The 15,740-nt window shown below is 40.9% G+C and overlaps 1 protein-coding gene across 1 annotated transcript in view; it reads right to left on the reverse strand.

The window, feature by feature from the left end:
* The window catches only part of LOC122739579 (complement C3-like), a 100,483-nt gene that overhangs the window by 41,441 nt on the left and 43,302 nt on the right, over positions 1-15,740 (reverse strand). Inside the window, 7 exon segments of the mRNA XM_043981255.1 lie at positions 627-785; positions 4,954-5,157; positions 5,331-5,543; positions 7,306-7,452; positions 9,103-9,218; positions 12,126-12,246; positions 14,556-14,658. Coding sequence (XP_043837190.1) covers positions 627-785; positions 4,954-5,157; positions 5,331-5,543; positions 7,306-7,452; positions 9,103-9,218; positions 12,126-12,246; positions 14,556-14,658 — 1,063 coding nt within the window.

Consider the following 15,740-nt stretch of genomic DNA (forward strand, 5'->3'; position numbering starts at 1 on the left):
GTCACTCTCCAGTTTATTGTTACTGCCTCCCACTGGATATAGAAATTACATTTGATGCAACAAGATGACTCTGGAAATAAAACAGAAGCAGGGGGTACACAGTGCACAAGCCCATCTTGTCTCCTCTCTTAAAGAAGCTGACTTCTTGTGATTTAGCTGCTTGGGACATATTATGGAGCTCTGGCCATGAGCTGCAGTGACCACAGGTCTTCAGAGACTAGGAGCCAACATTTAGGCTCAGGGAGGTTTCTATCCCATAAGATCATTCTGGCTCTTTTTAGCTTTAAAGTGAAAATGCTTCACATCATCCCCTGGGCTGAATTTATGAAACTTGGGGAGAGAATCATCCTTCCCTAGTAAAAGACATAAGCATCACTTTCAGAAGGAGGCTAGAATTAGTTAGTCTCCACTTTAAGGGATGGTGGTTAATGGCAGGGAATTGTTATTACTCTTTCCACGGAACTCTCTCTCTGGAGTTGAAAGGAAATATAAGTCATTTGGTCTAAATCCATAGTTTTGTAGATGAGGAAATTGAGGGAAACCTATGGACACACGTGCAGAAAAAATAAGAAGTGGGATTTGAATCCAGTACCTCTAATATCCCAGCCAGTACATTTTCCATCTACCTTGCTCTGAGTGAATCTCTTCTTGTTCAGGACATAGACACCTTTGTCAACAGCTACCAAAGCCACAGAAGCCCCTGGGTCACCTTCTAATTTCAGTTTCATGGAATCCCTTGGTTCGTGGATGATGTCATCATCTGGAGTAGCTGCTTTTACCAGTAGCTGTTGAAGAGACAAGGGCGTGAATAAAGTGTCTAAGCAAGGGCTATGACTAGGTAGGCAAGATATCACATAGGGCATGAAAGACACATAGGGAGGGGATATCATGATAGGAATTTTAAAATACAGAGTTTCTTTTTTGTAAACAAACATGGTCTTTTTTTTTTAAAAGAAAAAGAAAATTGCCTCCCTATGGCATGTATCAATATGTCACTCAGTCTACAGCTTTTTCTTGGTACTGTATATTCAAAGACATTAATGAAATAGTTCCTTTCTATCAAGTAATTCATCTTTTATTGAAAGAGAAAATGTTTAAACATATAAGCTGACACAAAATAAATATGACATAAGTACTAGATAATGGGGGGGTCACAAATAGCAGAGTGGATCAGAAAAGGCCACATGCAAAAGGATACATCTGAACTGAACTTTGAAGTTCACTAGGGATCTAAGAAGGGCCCTACACTAGGAAGCAGAGCATTCCAGGTATTAAGGATGGCTTGGGTAAAAGCACAGAGATGGGAAATGTGTGAACAGCTCTAGGCCAGCTTTTCCTGGTTGTAGAATGTGTGATGAGGAGTAATAGCAAACAAGGCTAGAAAGGTAGATTGGAGCAAGGTTGAAAGAGGCTTTAAATGCCAAATAGCAGAGTTTTGTATTTGACCCTAATATGGAATTAGTGAAGTTTATTGAGTAGCAGAGTGACATGGTCAGATCTGTGCTTTAGGAAAATCAAATAGATATTTATTTATGGTAATTCAAGTCACATATGTCCTAGGAAGAATCATACTCTCCATGGGAAACAGGGGGTGCAATTTTCAACCTTGCCTAGAGTATGAAACAGGTATTTTGCTATATGAGATTGCCATGAGCATTGGTGATGAAAACTATCAGCAAGGACAAGATCAAGGATCTTCATCTGGAAAACATGGAAGCCAAAGAGAAGTTTTCTGTGACCATTACAGTGTACTATGTTTGTGTTTCTGTCAAGTAATAGTGTTTTTATACAAAAAGTACAGGTTGGTCAGCCACTTATTAGAGTTTCTCACTGGATTTCTTGATTATTATTTGGTTTGGTTCTCATCTTGGTCCTTTGTTGGAGTAGATATGTCAGAGCTGAAATGTATGCCTTTGTTTGAACATCCACCTTGGTCATAAGATCCTCATATTTTAGGTGCCTTTCATAGTAGCAGCACCTCAGAAGCCACCAAAATGCTTTAACCAAGAAGCAAGCACCATTTAACAATAGGATCTCGGGGCAGCTAGGTGGTGCAGTGGATAGAGCACCAGTCCTGGAGTCAGGAGGACCTGAGTTCAAATCCAGCCTCAGACACTTAACACTTACTAGCTGTGTGACTTGAGGCAAGTCACTTAACTCCAATTGACTCATCAAAAACAAAGAAAAAAATAACAAAAAAAATCGTATCTCATTTGATCCTCGCAACTCTGCAAGGTAGATGCTGATATTATCCCCATTCTACAGTTGAAGAAACTGAGGAAGACTTAAATAATTTTCTCAGGATCACACTACTAGAAAATGTTTGAGGCCAAATTTAAACTCAGGTCTTCCTGATTTCAAGCCCAGCACTCTATCTGCTATGCTGCCAGTCAGTTCTGAATATAAGGAAATACATGGGAAAATATGGATCCGGAGAAAGAAATGGGAGAGGACAAAAACATTTAGTTTATACAGAAGGAAAAAAAATTTTTTTAAGTTTGTACAGAAGGATCAGGCTTCTGTATATTGAATACTTTCTTCAAAATGAAAAAATGGTGTTAGACATAGTAAGCACCAAATAAAATCACAAAGAATGAAATTCTGTACATTTTAATGGATAAGGAAAGACTTATTGAGGACATGGAAGTTATCCCTGAGTTAGCTGTTTGTGAACAGACACAGAGAAAAGAATAGTAATGAGTGAAAAGATACATTTAAGAAGATTTAATCCTGAATTATTTAAACAAGCTATTAGAATTTTTTTTTCCTTCAGGGCAATGAGGGTTAAGTGACTTGCCCAGGGTCACACAGCTAGTGTCAAGTGTCTGAGGCTGGATTTGAACTCAGGTCCTCCTGAATCCAGGGCCAGTGCTTTATCCACTGTGCCACCTAGCCACCCCTTATTAGAAATTTTTAAAAGAGAGAAATGGACAACAGAAATGATATTGATAGTGATTAGGATTTCATCCAGACTCTACTTTCATTCATCTTAAATTTCATCTTATTTGATTTTTTCCAGTGTTCTGTGAGGAAATAATGGGATTTGGCAGATACTCAAAGGCTCACCTGGAGATTAATCTAAAGTGGGGGCAGCTAGGTGGCACAGTGGATAGAGCACCAGCCCTGGAGTCAGGAGTACCTGAGTTCAAATCTGACCTCAGACACTTAACACTTACTAGCTGTGTGACCCTGGGCAAGTCACTTAACCCAAATTGCCTCACTAAAAAAAAAAAAAAAAAAGAGTTGAGATTAATCTAAACTGATTGAATTAAGTAAGAGTGATTGACTGCTGATTAGCCTACTTCAAGTTATTGTAACCACACCTGGCTAGCCCTTAAGAAGGCATTGTTCTCAGAAGCTGAGAACTTTGAACTCAACTCAAGACCACCTTCAAGTCCAGTGAACCAATGGATTTGGATGACACCTACCAATCAGCTTGAAGCAGTGTGTAAGGACCACCTCTTCTCCAGACCTATAAAAAAGCTTTCACACTTAGTTTGAGAGGGAGTTCGTGGTTGAAGCAGGCTCATGGTGGAGGACTTGAGGAAGAACCAGACCAGGCTGGAACTCTAGGCTAGATAACCCTTTTCTTAACTTTCTGAACTCCGTGTGAATACCTGGTATGCTTTAATAAATACGTAATGCCCAAAGACTGGTGCTAAAGCTTCTAATTTAAGGCGACCACACATTAAATTTTAAACATCACAGTTCTAATCTACCAGAATGTGACTCTGCCAATGTTAGATGTCCTTTCTGGCTTTGTGTCAACTGCAAAATGTAAAATCATGCCATCTGTGCCTTATTGATGTTGCTTATAAAAATGTTGGATAAGGCAGCTAGATGGCACAGTGGATAAAATACTGGCCCTGGATTCAGGAGGACTTGAGTTCAAATCTGACCTCAGACACTTGACACTAGCTGTGTGACCCTGGGCAAGTCACTTAACCCTCATTGCCCAGCAAAAAAGAAGGGAAGGAAGGAAGGAAGGAAGGAAGAAAGGAAGAAAGATGTTGAATAGCACATGGCCAGGTACAGTTCTCTGGGGCTTTCCTCTGGAGGCCTCTTTCCCAACTGATATCAAACCATTGATTACCACTCCTTTCCCAACTGATATCAAACAATTGATTACCACTCATTCAACCAGTTCTAAATCTATCTAATTGTACTCTCATCCAATCAGCATTTCTTTATTCTTTTAGTACTTCTCCACATTTATGGTATTACTCCCATTCTTCACAATACTTCAAAAGTCACTGATCTTACCTCTGCAATCATTATTTCCCAGCTCTTTCAGTATCCAGTGTATAGGTCACCTGGACCTGGGTGACTCATACATTGAATGATATACTGCATCTAACAGTCTGTATTAGAGCTTGAATGTTTATAGAAGCCAAACAAATTGTTGAAGCTAAGGAATCCAGTGACTTTACCAGCTAGCTAGTTATGTGTTTGAGGAGGGATTTTTTAAACTCAAGTCTTCCTGAGTCTTGGTCTAGCCCTTTATCTACTGCATAACATACCTACCTAGGATAGCATCATAACATCACAGTCTTAGATCTGGCAAGAACCTTAGAAATCCATCTAGTCTAACTCCATAAGGTACTTTGAAGGTGAAGAAACTGTGGTCCTTTCTAAATCTGAGATTCTCTGATTTTATGAAATGGGTTTGAAGAAAACTTATCCACATGAATGGACACCTAATACCTGAACATCCCATTTACCCCAGCAATGGCTGGGGATCCTTTGGGACCTCAAAGCACTGTGACCTTGATCCAGAAAAATTCTAGTTCTTCATGAATGTAGAGACAGATTGCTGAACAAAGAGAGGGGACAGAAAGAGTAATCTCTTTTCAAAAATTATAAAGACTTTAGGAGAAGAACATCAGCATAAAACACCTTCTTGTTTCCCCAAAACATGCTGGGTAATTACCATGTAGAGGGGGTTTAACTTACTGAGCCAATGCAAGTGTCCTTTACATCTACCCAGATAGCATCAGCCACGATCTCCCTCTGTCCCGATGGATTAACATGGTAATAAGCCACAACACGGAAGGAAGGGATCAGGTCTGACTCAATTTCCAAGGTCATGGATATAATCGATTGCCCTGGATCCCAGATCTGCTGGCCATGTCTGACTATTCTTCCCTGATTCAGGATCTGTGGAGGGGAGACAAGGAAAAAAGATGACTGAGCAGGAATGTGCCTCTTGCCATCCATGTGGTGGCTGCCTCAGGATCCCTTGGCTCAGCACTGCTGCCCCTCCCCAGGTATGCAGGGTGGCCTGGCTCCTGGTGCCCCTCCCCTTGCCCAATCACAGACTAGGTCCATACCAAGTAGGAGATATACTTGATCTGGTTCTGCACATAGTTGTTGTCATTCTTCAAAACAAACTGCAAGTTTAGGTGATCACCAGGCCTGACTACCGAGGAGGGAACCCCGATGTGAAGGTAGTTCTGGGACCCTCGAAAAGTCTGGTAAGCATTTGCCACCATGGTTGCTGTTGTTTGACGCTGAGCAGGGAGTCTTGGATCTGCCGTCCTCACCTGGGAAGGAAACTCATGTGGTTACTGAACCTATGTATCAATGCGACTCTTGCAGAGGAATCATTCTGAGCCCTGTTCAATGTCAAGCCCTCTGAAATGGAGCATAACCAATGCATGGGAGCAGGGAAAGTGTAGTAAGCCTCAATGATTCAGTAAGTTTCCAGGAAGTAAAGTTGAGAGTTCCCCTCTACCAGGGAAGGGGAGATGCAACTAGCTGCTGTTGCAGCTGAGGCACTGGGTGTCCTGAATGGTCATCTCCTAGCTTCCTGCCCTTCCTTAGGTTAAATCAGGCTGCATTCCAGATGTTGAGCTGCTAGATAAATCTAGCACAGTAGCTGAAAAGTGTAGTGTGCCTGTCAAAGACATCACATGAGATAACATTGAATAATGTGGCAGCCTAGGTGGCCAGAAGAGAGGCATGGGCATGGACAGTGGTGTGAATAAGTGGAAAGATTCTGACCTTCTAGCTGTCTTTTCCAGATGTAATTATTGGGCACATAACTGTTCCTTATTCTGTACTTCATAACTGTGATTCTGACAAAAGGTTGAGCTAAGCTGGTCAAGTGAGCATCCTTGTCAGATCCAGAACTAGGGCAAGGTGACCCAGAGTTTGATCCAGGGTGCCAAAATTGGTCATTTAAAACACTTGTGCCCTCTTAACTACTAAGCTAAGCACCTAGTTAGCAAGAATGATCAGTTCCAGCTGGTCGCACCCAAAGGGAGTGGCTTCCCAAGCCGACTTTTCTCCTGTCTCCTCCCCAACAAATTTTTCTCCCTCTCTCCCACTCTATTATCTTGGAGTCTCTGCCCTCATCCCTGAAAGGAAGAATTTTGGCTCTCCCTCCCCATTGGACTTTGTGTCCTGAAGTCGCATATTCTCCTCCTAGTGTTCCCTTGTCTGCTGCTCCCTTCCAGCATTACCTACTGAATTTATCTTTATCCTGAGAACATTTTGTGTCACTTGTCCCAGTCACAAGAATGACTAGTTATGACACTGTTCCCTGGTTTGGGAATACAGAGACCATTCTCCCCGGGGTGCTATACTTCCTTGTTTAAATATACTGGTAGTTCTCGCTCTCTATCCCCTTCTCGTGCATGTTCTTCCTCTTTCTCCCACCTCCTCCTCTCCTCCCTTCCCTCTTCCCCATTCTCTCTCTCTCTCTCTCTCTCTCTCTCTCTCTCTCTCTCTCTCTCTCTCTCTCTCTCTCTCTCCCCCCTCCCTCTCTCCCTTCCCCCCTGTCGAAGAACTCAGTGACATTCTCCGGCACTTCTGTTTCTGTCAATCACTGCCAGCACCTCCCTCCCTCCCTTCATTCATTCATTCATTCATTCATTCATTCATTTATCCTCAGAGTTCCAAGCCTTCTGAGTTGGAAAGAACAGCAGAGGCCATCCAGCCCATCCAGTAGCCAAACAAGCATCCCCAAATCCCCCACCAAAGGTCCTCCCACATTAGCTTGGAGAGTCCCCAGTTAGGGGACCACTGGCAGCACAATCCACATGTTCACTCCTTTAACAAACATTGATCCTGCTGCTTAAAGTGTCTGGATTGGGTGGGGCATAGGGGTGAAAGAAAGTAAAGATTGAAAAAACAAAGAAACAATAAAGATACTGGTAGTTGGCAGTGGGTTCTAAGGAATAACCCCAAAGAGTTTTGCCACAGCCACTAAGATTTTGTGACCTGGGTTGAGGCAAATGAACTGTTCATATACCGGGTTTTTCCTGAAGGGAAAGTGGGCTGCCGCCCTTGAGTGGTCCTTACTTCAATGGGCAATGTGGTTTGGTACCCAGGAGTGTTTACGATTAGCGTTGCCCTTCCATCTTCTAGTGTTTTTACACTACCACGGGCAGAGTCAACCGTGACTGGGACCTCTATAGCAGGAGAGCCATCAGGGTTAGTCACGTGGACCTAACGGGAAAAGGAGATATTTGAGGGTGAGACAGAGTAAGGATAACTTAAGCAGTTGGAGCTGAGGGGATGTGCTGCTGAGTGCAGTGTACTGGTGTGACAGCTTGAGGGGGGAGTCAGTAAGACCTGTATTTGAGTTCTGCCTCTGATTCATAGCATAATAGTTATTAAACACGAGTTATAAAAAAATTAATTTACGTGACAATTTTGTTGTATATTTGAATGGAATAGCGAGTTGTGCACAGTAGATTTACAGTTTCATGTGCAATCATCTTTTTTAAAATTGTACTGTTATGGAAATGCTTATTTTATTCCATCAATTAAAAATTAAATTAAAAAAGAAAATGTGAGTTATTATTATTATTATTATTATTACTACTATTGATCACAAGTCTACTGGATTGGAGGGGGTACCCTTGTAATCAAACTAGGGTTTTGGATAATTTGGGGAGAAAAACTTATACTTAAACAGTATAAGGTAGAATTTTTAGTAGCTACTGGGAGAAGTTTAGCACCCTACAAGACCTGCACTGCTACCAAGTATATCACACACTAGAATTTAGACAGTTTAGCAACCAGACCAAGTCAGAAGATTGCACCAGTAGTTTTTTCTTCGTGTATCTCTTTTGCTTTTCCGCTCATCGTCATCACCACAACCATCAGACTCATCATCACTGCTCCTTCTATGGCTACTAATAATAATAACCCCTGTTTACAGGGTACTCTATAATTACCAGAGAATTTCACATGTAGGTAGTGTAAGTATTCTAATACTTAGTTTCCAGGTTAGGTAACAGAGATTCAGAGAGGGATCCTTACTTGTTCAGAGTTGTACAGGCTAATTATGATAGCCCCTATTCATATAGCACTTTATGGTTTGCAAATCATTTTGCAAATATTATCTCATTTTGTTCTTATAACTCTGGGAGAAAAGGGCTATTATTATCTCCATTTTATAGAGGAGGAAACTAAAGCTAAGAGTCATTAAGTGACTCCCCCAGGATCACACTGTAAAGTATCTGAGGCTGGATTTGAATTCAGGTCTTCCTGCCTCCAGCACTCTATCCACTGCACTACCTAGTTGCCTCTAGTAAGGAGAAGCTTCAAAGAGGCCAACGTAGCCTTGATGTCAAGAACAGACTTCCTAATAATTAGAGCTATCCAAATTTGTGATGAGCTTCTCTTCAATCAATCAGTCAATCAATCATTTTATTAAGCCCAGTGTACCAGGCATTGTGCTAGGTGATGGAGACACAGCACACAGTATAAAACAATCGTGACTTTCAATGAAGTCTTTGAACAAAAGATAGCCTTGGATAACTACTTGTCAGGTATGTAGGAAAAGAAATTCTTCTTCAGCTACAGGTTAGACTATATGGCTGCTGAGGTCAAGAGGTCCCCCTCCTTCCAGTTCTGTAATTTTGTGATCACAGGAGCCTTCAAAACAGAGGAGTTTCAAAGGAGGAGGTAAAACAGGACAGAAATTGTTCCTGTGCCCATTGACTGGACTTTATGAGGCTGTGGCCTCATTGCTCTTTCTTCCCCCTCCTCCCACCATCTCAGATTCGTCTCATCTTTGTCTTGCCTCCCCTTCCTGTTCTTCCAGTTTTTCCAAAGTTTATCCCCACCTCCTATAGTTTTCAGCATTACCGTGAATTCAAAGGGCATCCCAGGCTTGAAGTATTTGGATGTTTTTGTGAAGTGTATTTTATATGGGGTTGTCACAATGGCAATCCCCCTTCTCTCTGCTTCAACCATATCACTTCCTGGAGGGAGGAGAGCATACAAAAAGGTCAGTCAGTCAACAAACATTGACAAAGCACTTACACTTAATAACTTAGGTGAATGGGGGTGGGTGGAAGGGCTCAATCACCAAACTTGGTTTCTTTGTTAAATTTCCACACAAGGAATTTCCATTTTTATTATCATGATATAGTGGAAAGAGGAAATCTAGGTGGTATTCTAGACATTTCCACTACTGCCATCAGGCCTCAGCTCATTGATAAAAATAAGGGGTTGGAATATAAATACAAAGAACAATAACAACAAGAAAAAAACAAAACTGAACATGATCTAACTATAATGACCAAGATTAGATAATGAGATAATAATTGTAAAGCATTTAGCACAGCTATTATCTTATTTGATTGATCCTTACAACAAGGGGGGGAGGGGTAAGTGCTATTATCATTCCCACTTTACAGATGAGTAGAACTGAGGCTGAGTGAAATTAAGGGTCTTATCCAGGGCCCCATAGTTAATGTCTGAGCTGAGATTTGAATTTAAGTTATCCTACAAGAACATTTTTCTTACTTACGATACACCTAGCTACCTTTATCCCTGTTTACAGTTCTCTGAGTTGGGGAGGGATATTTTTCTTGGAAATGAAAGTAAGGTTAAAACAAAAAATATCAATAAAAATTCTTTAAATAGTACTGCTATAAGAAACGGGAGTTAAAATAGATTAGGAATTCTTGATCTTTTCTATGTCATGGACCCTTTTAGTGAGAGTCTGGTAAAACCTATTGATCCCTTCTCAGAATCATGGTTTTAAAAGCATAAAGTACAGGGGGCAGCTAGATGGCACAGTGGATAGAGCACCGGCCCTGGAATCAGGAGTACCTGAGTTCAAATCCAGCCGCAGACACTTAACACTTAACACTTACTAGCTGTGTGACCCTGGGCAAGTCACTTAACCCCAATTGCCTCACTAAAAAAAAAAAAAAAGCATAAAGTACATAGGAATACAAAGCAAACCAATTATATTACAATATTACATTATATTAAATTATTATTGAATTATATTAAACTGTGTATTAAATACAATTATAAAAATATATGTGCTTTTGATATATGTGTGTATATATGTATACACACATATATACCTATATACATATGCATAGATGTACATATATAAAAGTTTATATGTATATGTACACATATATGTATATATATAAAGTTCACAGGCCCCAGGTAAGGAACTCTGGTCACTAGATGAAGGAATTTGTACTTAGCCTCCAGTAACAGTTGTAGAGCATCGTATGAGTAAAAGTAATGGGATAGGAAGTGGGGAGACATTTTCAGTTGGCTTCTGGGTGTTCTCTAAAGGGCAATACCTCCCAAAGCTCCCCAAAGCCATCAGTGTGGTTACAGAACTGAGTGAATGATCCCAAAGTTCCTTTCCAGTTCTGGCATTCTATAACTTTATGATTTAATACTTTGACATATCATTGAAAATTCTGGTAATCCAGCTAAAAAAAATATGTCCACGTGAGAAGAACTATAACTCTAGATAGGGATCCCTCTCTTAATGCATCTAGGAGCTCTAGCCCTCAGTGCAATGAGACATGGTTTTTACTTGCTTTGGGTTACTGTTCTGTACTTGGTTGATAAATATACTATCCTATGGTAAGAAACAGCCACCTGGGTCCAAATTGACAAAACTAAACATTCTGGTTTGGCTTATATCCCTGAGTTTCTTCTAAAATAGAGTTTCAAAGGATGGGGTCCTGGCTTTTCCGTGGAGTGTGCATGGGCGGCAGGGGGTAGATGAGAGGAATGCTACTGCCTCTACTCTTCCTAGGTTCCCTTAGAATAGAGATTCTTGACTTGGGGGTCTATTCTGGGGGTCTATTTTTTTAAGTTAAAAATAGTATTTAAATATAATTTGTTTCCTTTGTAGTCCTTTGTATTTTATACATTTGGAAACATTATTCTGAGGAAGGGTCTATAGCCTTCACCAGATTTCCAAAGGGACCCATAACACAAAAAAATCTAAGAACCTCTGCTCTTGGACCACCACAAGGTTCACAGACAGCCTACTGTGAGATGAGTGAGAGGCTCTCAGGTCCAATCCCAGGAACACAGATGTCCTCATCACATGGTCCACCCCCCTATAATAATAGCTGATACTTATATAATGTATTCTCTACAGTATCTTATTTGTTTCTCACAACAATCCTGTGTGGACTTTGCTATTATTCTCATTCTTCATATGATGAAATTGAGCTTCAAAGAAGTCAGATGACTTGTTGGTTATATAGCTAGTATGTGTTGGTAAGTGAGCTAGTAAGGGGCAGGATTCAAACTCAGATCTCTCCTAACTCCAGGTCTAGCACTCTCTTCACTGTACCCAATGGACATGGTGCCCAGACCTCTACCACCCTTAACATTGCCATAGAAGTTTCCAGGTTTGCTCAAGAGTGACAATTTCTCTAACGATATCCTGCTAAACTTAGGTTGGGGACAGTCACCCAAGGAACAGTATGAAAGGGAGATATGCATGGAGATAGAGCAATAGTAGGGTCTATGTTCCTGGTTACACTCTGTCAAGCAGAAGGATGTTTGGGTGCTACTCTACATGAAAAAAATTTAAGAGAGAGGTAGGAATAGGGTGTGTGGGTGGAGTGGGGGTACATGTGTGCTCGCAAATGTATGTATACATGTGCAGAGAGAACTTTTTTTAGAATATTTTGGTTCTAAGTCATCATGAAAGGGGAGATTTTCTTGAAATTCTCAGCACCACCCCCTCCTCCATTCAGTGGAAGAGAAGAAAGGAGGGTGAATGAGTCAAAACCATGGGAATTTTGAAGTTATGCTATGATGGAACTGAAAGTTCCCTATTGGTCTCTAGCTTGAACTGAGTAGAGGGAGACCATAGCTACACTACTCACCAGTATCTGTTAGCACAGTGACAGTAACATAGAGAGAATGACCCACTAGCTGGCTCAGATTTGCAAACTGGCGCTGCATTATAGCCCTGTCCAAGGTGGCAGTTCCCACTTCATCTTCTATCTGGAATGGCAGACAGTAACAACAATGACTCAATCCAGATTGGTGAAGATAAATGCCCCATGACTCTGTGTGTATGCGGGGTGGGGATGGGGGGGTATGTGGGTGTGTGGGGAGAGTTCGTGAGCATGAGAGAGGGAGTCCTAGATTATGTCCTTGTTCTCAGCTTGCTATACTAGAGACTTCTAGAAACTTCCCCTTGGGTGAGATCTAGGACTCTCTCTCTCTCTCTCTCTATTCTCCCCAACTCTGCCCTGCCCCTGATACAAGTGGGAAACTGTGATCTCTACAAATCAGAAGAGTTTCATTCCAATGGGTTTTGAGACTAGGAATACATAATGATGATGATGTTAATGATATTATTATTAATAACTAGAATTTATATAACACTTTGAGTATGTAAATCATCTTTCTCTATCCTTATCACAACCCTATGACATAGGTACTATTATTTCCCCCATTTTACATATGCAAAAAATTAGTTTTGAAAATATTAAATGGGGGAGGCTAGGTGGCGCAGTGGATAAAGCACCGGCCCTGGAGTCAGGAGTTCCTGAGTTCAAATCCGGCCTCAGACACTTGACACTTACTAGCTGTGTGACCCTGGGCAAGTCACTTAACCCCCATTGCCCCGCAAAAAAAAAAAAAAATATATATATATATATATATATATATATATATATATATATATATATATATTAAATGACCTACCCAGATAGTGTATACCTGAGGCAGGATATGTTATTCAGATCTTCCTAATTTCAAGTCCACCACTCTATCCACTATGCCACCTACTAGCTGAGGTCTCCTTTCTCACAGGGACCCCCTACCACTATTGCCTCTCTTCCCATTTTCCTGGGCAGTCCCTGAACTTAGGTCCAACATCTCTACATTTTACTAAGGGAAAAGTCTCAACTCCTGGATATAAAACCACCATTGCTGTACTAAGTAGAGGCAATTGGCAAGCTTAACAGTTTTAATATAATCATAAGATGGATTAAAGGCATGGGGCATATTGTCCTAGATTAGGAAGTGACATTTTTGCTGTATGCTGCTCTTGTTATAGAACATTTGGGGTACTGTGCTCAGTTCTGGGTGCCACAGTTTAGAAGGACATGGATAACCGAAAGCACCCAGAGGTGGGCAGTGATGATGGGAAGGGCCTGGTGTCAATACCCTAAGAACATCAACTGAAGGCAATGGGACTATTCAGCCTGGAAAAGAGAAGACTGAGGGTGGGGCAGAGATGATGCCTTTCTTTGTTATCCAACACTTAGCACAGTACCTGACACATAGTAGGTGCTTCATAAATGGGTGTTGATTGATTGGTTCATAGTCAACTTTGAATACTTGAAGGACTGATATGGGAAGAAATTGGACATGCTCTGTTTGGCTCCAGAAAGCAAAACAAGGAGAAATAAAAGTTGCAAATAGCTCAACATAGGTTTGATGTCAGGAAAACCTCCCTAACAATTAGACTTATCTCAAAGTAGAATAGGCTTCCTTAGGAAGTACTGGGTTCTTCCTCACTGGAGCATGATGGCTCCTTGTTAGAGATGTTATAGATTTAAAGTCAGAAGGGGCCTTAGAGATTGTCAAATTCAGCCCATTCATGTTATTGCTCAGCTGGATGGCTTCTGAGGTATATTACAGCTCAGCATTTCTATGATCCTATGAGAAATACCCTCAAGAGCTAGAAGGTCCTTCCTTACCTCTCTTTCCTGTTTCACTCTGTGTTAAACCAAACATGAGCATGGGCATTTTCTCTCTTCATCAGACAACATGCAATGAAATATGCCCTATATTCGTATACTCTCTTGTTGGCTAGAAGATAAGCTCCTTAAGGACAAGGATTGTCATATTTCTTTTTGTTTGATTTTTGGTTTGTTTTTTGGTGGGGCAATGAGGGTTAAGTGACTTGCCCAGGGTCACATAGCTAGTAAGTGTCAAGTGTCTGAGGCCAGATTTGAACTCAGGTCCTCCTGAATCCAGGGCTGGTGCTTTATCCACTGCTCCACCTAGCTGCCCCAGATTGTCATGTTTCTATGTAGCACCCTCAAGGCTTAGGACGATGACAGGTGATTAGTAACTGCGAATGAAGATGTTGATCAACTGCACAAATGCTCAGGTAGCTCTCAGAATGTGTTCAGGGACTGTGTTTCTGGAACTATCTCCCAGCGGTAGCTGTGATCTCATCATTGGTCTCCTATCTCAGGACAGAGCCAGTCAGGACTAAGGAAGAGTATCTGGGGATTCTTTAGGGATGGATCCCAGGAGTTCTGTGATGTTCTCTTCCCTAAATGTGAACTTACATGAACCCGCTGAAGGGAATGGGGTAGGCTTTCCTTATCTCCATCCTTCATTAACCCAAAGAGAACAAAGGCTATGCCATCTACTGGCTTTCCATAGAGATACCTAGGGAGAAGAGAATTATAATAATAATAATAATAATAATAACAACGACAATGACAAAACAACAGCAACACTCTTACAATGCTTTAAGTGCTATAGAATGTCTTATAAATATGGGACTTTATCCTTATAATAACTGGGGGGTTGCTTTTATTCTCCTCATTTTACAAATGAGGAAACTGAGACAGACAGATGAAAGTTAAGTGACTTTTCCAAGGTAACACAGCTAATTATCTGAGACCAGATTTCAACTCAGGTCTTTCTGATTCCCAGTTTGGCACCCTAACTTCTGTGTCCCTAGATGCCTGAATGGAGGAACTTATAGAAAGAAAAGGACATCTACCAATGACCCTCTAGAGTTGGAATTCAAATTCTATAGTTAACAAATTTCCCTTCAACCTGAACCTCTCTCTCCTCATTATATCTTTTACCTCTCACTGATATCTGGCTCCCCTTTGATATCAGTGCATCCCTGGCTATCCTCCAATAATGGTGGTTTCTTTCTCTTTACGTTTTAGCATATTCATGCTAAGGAGGGTGTCAGAAAATTCCTTCTTCTTCTTGCCTCCTGGCTTTTCTGGTTTTCTTTAAGACTCATACATTCTGACAATGGAATACTATTGTGCTGTAAGAAACAATGAGCAGGAAGAGTTCAGAGAAACCTGGAGGGTCTTGAGGGGGCTGATGATGAATGAGATGAACAGAACCAGAAGAACATTGTACACAGTATCATCAACATTGAGTGTTGATCTACTGTGATGGACTATATTCTTCTCACCAATGCAATGGTACAGAAGAGTTCCAGGGAAGAGGATCTCCAAATCCAAGAAAAAAAAAGAACTGTGGAGTAGATGCTGAATGAACCATACTATTTCTTTTGTTTTTGGTGCTGATGTTTTTCTATTTTGAGGTTTTTCGTCATTGCTCTGATTTTTCTCTTATAACATGACTAATGCAGAAATATGTTTAATGTTATTATGTATATATATATAACCTATATCAGATTACCTGCTGTCTAGGGTAGGGGGGAGGGAAGGGAGGGAGGGAGAAAAATCTGAAATTGGAAAGCTCATATAAACAAAAGC

The sequence above is a fragment of the Dromiciops gliroides genome, chromosome 2, assembly GCF_019393635.1.
Source record: "Dromiciops gliroides isolate mDroGli1 chromosome 2, mDroGli1.pri, whole genome shotgun sequence".
NCBI classification, from domain to species: domain Eukaryota; kingdom Metazoa; phylum Chordata; class Mammalia; order Microbiotheria; family Microbiotheriidae; genus Dromiciops; species Dromiciops gliroides.